Raw genomic sequence first — 3,107 nt, forward strand, 5'->3', positions numbered from 1 at the left:
AAAAAAAAAAGAAACAAAAAGAGGTGGAAAAGGATTCTGAGATGCTAAAGCAAGCGAGCAACTCATGAAATCTCCGTAAGAATTCACTCCCACCTATACCTAGGTATTTCTGGATTCTAACCTTTATGCAGATCCTGGGAGCTGCTCTTCTTGTTCACAGCATCCATGAACTTCTGGACATCTTGAGCTGATTTTCTTAAGGCAGCCATAGCTTCACGGAGCTATAGAGGAGAAGAGGAAACAAGTTCTAAAATAGTAGCATGGGATAGAAATAACTTGAGAGTAAGATATAACTTGTCTCTCAAAAAACAAATAGGGCTCAGTGCCTATAGCACAGTGGTTATGGCACCAGTCACATGCACTGAGGCTGGCCTGGGTCAGCTAAACAATGACAACTGCAACAAAAAATAGCAGAGTGTTGTGGTGGGCGCCTGTAGTCCCAGTTGCTTGGGAGGCTGAGACAAGAGAATCACTTAAACCCAAGAGTTTGAGGTTGCTGTGAACTGTGAAGGCATTGCACTCTACCAAGGGTGACATAAAAAACCCCTCAAAAAACAAATGGAACAAGTTATGTTTGGATTACTTATGGATAAGTAATCAGGTAAAATTGACTTTTCCTTATAAAATTGGTTCAAAAATCAACTTTAGGAAGCTTTCTTTGATTAACTTCACCTGACTAGACACTACTCAATTCTACTTTTGTCTTTTTTTTTGGGAGACCGAGTACCACTCTGTCACCAGGCTTGAGCAAAGTGACATCACCCTAGCTCACAGCAACCTCAGAGTCCCAGACTCAAGTAATCCTCTGGCCTCAGCTTCCCCAATAGCTGGGACTACAGGCCCGCCCACCACAACACCCAGCTGGTTTTCTATTTTTAGTAGACGCGAAGTCTCACTCTTGGTCAGGCTGGCCTCCAACTCCTGAGCTCAAGCCATCCTCCCAGAGCGTCAGGATTAGAGGTATGAGCCACTAGACATGGCTGCCTTTTTTTTTTTTTTTTTTTTGAGACAGAGTCTCACTATGTTGCCCTTGGTAGAGTGCTGTGATATCACAGCTCACAGCACCTCAAACCCTTGGGCTCAAGCACTTCTCTTACCTCAGCCTCCTAAGTAGCTGGGACTATAGGTGCCCACCACAACGACTGGCTATTTTTTGTTGTAGTTGTCATTGTTGTTTTTAGCTGGCCGGGGCCAGGTTTGAACCCGTCACCCTCAGTGTATGTGGCTGGTGCCATAGTGGCACCAAACCCTGGCATCTTTTTTTTTTTTTTGCAGTTTTTGGCTGGGGCTGGGTTTGAACTCACCACCTCTGGTATATGGGGTTGGGGCCCTACTCCTTTGAGCCATAGGAGCTGCCCCTGGCCTCCTTTTTTTTACATTCTTTTTTTTGAGAGGGTTTTGCTCTGTTGCCCAGGCTGGAGTACTATGGAGGCAAAATCATAGCTCACTGTCACTGCCTTAGCTTCTAGAGCAGGCAGGACTACAGTGCCTGCTACCACACCCAGTTAGTTCAGTTTTTTTTTTTTTTTTTTTATAATATAGAGATAGGATCACCCTATGTTGCTCAGACTGGTCATGGACTTCTTGGCCTCGAGCAATTCTCCTGCCTCCACCTCCCCAAGTGCTGGATTACAGGTGTGAGCACCGCACCCAGCCTCTGTTTGCATTCTTCTAACATCTATTAGAGGACTACAATCTACAGGGCTGATTACAGGGTAAAGGATTATATGCTGATGGCTAACCTGACCAATGATCAGGCCAAAAGCTTCTCCCATTTTTATATTCTTTTTTCTCACTCTTCTTGTATCCACCCCAACTTACCTTCTGGTCTTTCGGAGTTCTGCTGCCAGCATCACCTATGGATGAGAACTCTAATGAATATAAGACACTTATACACAAGAATTTCTGAGAAATCAAGAACTAAATTGCTTAAAAGTATTAGCACAGGAGCACTGTTGATAACAGTGGAAAACAATCCAGACATAAAGTATACAGATGGAAAAGTAATCAAAAAGGGCTCGGCCCCCATAGCACAGTGGTTACGGTTCCAGCGACATGCACCAAGGTTTGCAGGTTCGAGCCTGGGCCAGGCCAGCTAAACAATTACAACTGCAACAAAAAAAATAGCCGGGCATGGTGGTGCCCATAGCTCAGTGAGTAGGGCACCAGCCACATACACAGATGGTGGGTTCAAATCTGGTCCGGCCCAGCTAAAGCAACAATGACAACTGCAACAGAAAAACAGCCAGGCATTGTGGCAGGCACCTGTAGCCCCAGCTATTTGGGAGGGTGAGGCAAGAGAATCTCTTAAGCCCTAAAGTTTAAGGTTGCTGTGAGCTGTGATGACATGGCACTCTACCCAGGGCAACAGCTTGAGACTGTCTCCAAAAAAAAAAAAAAAAAGTACTCAAAAAGCCAGGAAGATACCATGGTAAATAGATGATGATGCTTATCTCTAAATGAGTCTAGATGAGGCACTGGGACAGGTGAGTGATCTATGGGATTTGGGGTTTTCATTGCTTATTTGATTTTTTTTTCTTCTCAGAGATAAGAGTCTTACTTTGTCACCCTCAGTAGAATGCCATGGCGTCTCATAGTCTCAGCTCACAGAAACCTCTACCTCTTGGACTTAGGCGATTCTCTCGCCTGAGCTTCCTGAGTAGCTGGGACTACAAGCACTTGCCACAATGCCTGGCTACTTTTGTTGTTGTTGTTGTTGTTGTTGCAATTTGGCCAGGGCCAGGTTCAAACCCACCACCCTCAGTATGTGGGACCAGCGCCCTACTCACTGAGCCATAGGTGCTGCTCATGCTTATTTGAATTTTTGTAACAATTTATGAATTATACAATTTAAAAAATGACATTCTTTTTTTAAGACAGAGTCTCACTATGTCACCCTCAGTAGAGTTACATGGAGCACAGCAACCTCTAACTCTTGGGTAACTATTCTCTTGCCTCAGGACTTTTTTTTTTTAAGACAGTTTCAAGCTGCTGCCCTGGGTAGAGTACTATGGCATCACAGCTCACAGCAACCTTCAATCCTTGGGTTCAAGTGATCCTCCTGTCTCAGTTTTTTCTATTTTTTTTTTTTTTTTTTTTTTTGAGAC

General features: G+C 44.2%; 1 protein-coding gene across 1 annotated transcript in view; it reads right to left on the bottom strand.

Moving 5' to 3' along the window:
- Positions 1-3,107, bottom strand: part of SETDB1 (SET domain bifurcated 1) — a 39,251-nt gene that overhangs the window by 25,005 nt on the left and 11,139 nt on the right. The window contains exons 4-5 of the mRNA XM_023519407.1: positions 1,822-1,905; positions 122-221 (exon numbers count right to left, since the gene is read on the bottom strand). Coding sequence (XP_023375175.1) covers positions 122-221; positions 1,822-1,905 — 184 coding nt within the window. The remainder of the gene's footprint in view (positions 1-121; positions 222-1,821; positions 1,906-3,107) is intronic.

This window comes from Otolemur garnettii, unplaced genomic scaffold, assembly GCF_000181295.1.
Source record: "Otolemur garnettii isolate 467f Iridium unplaced genomic scaffold, OtoGar3 scaffold00174, whole genome shotgun sequence".
In the NCBI taxonomy this organism is placed as follows: domain Eukaryota; kingdom Metazoa; phylum Chordata; class Mammalia; order Primates; family Galagidae; genus Otolemur; species Otolemur garnettii.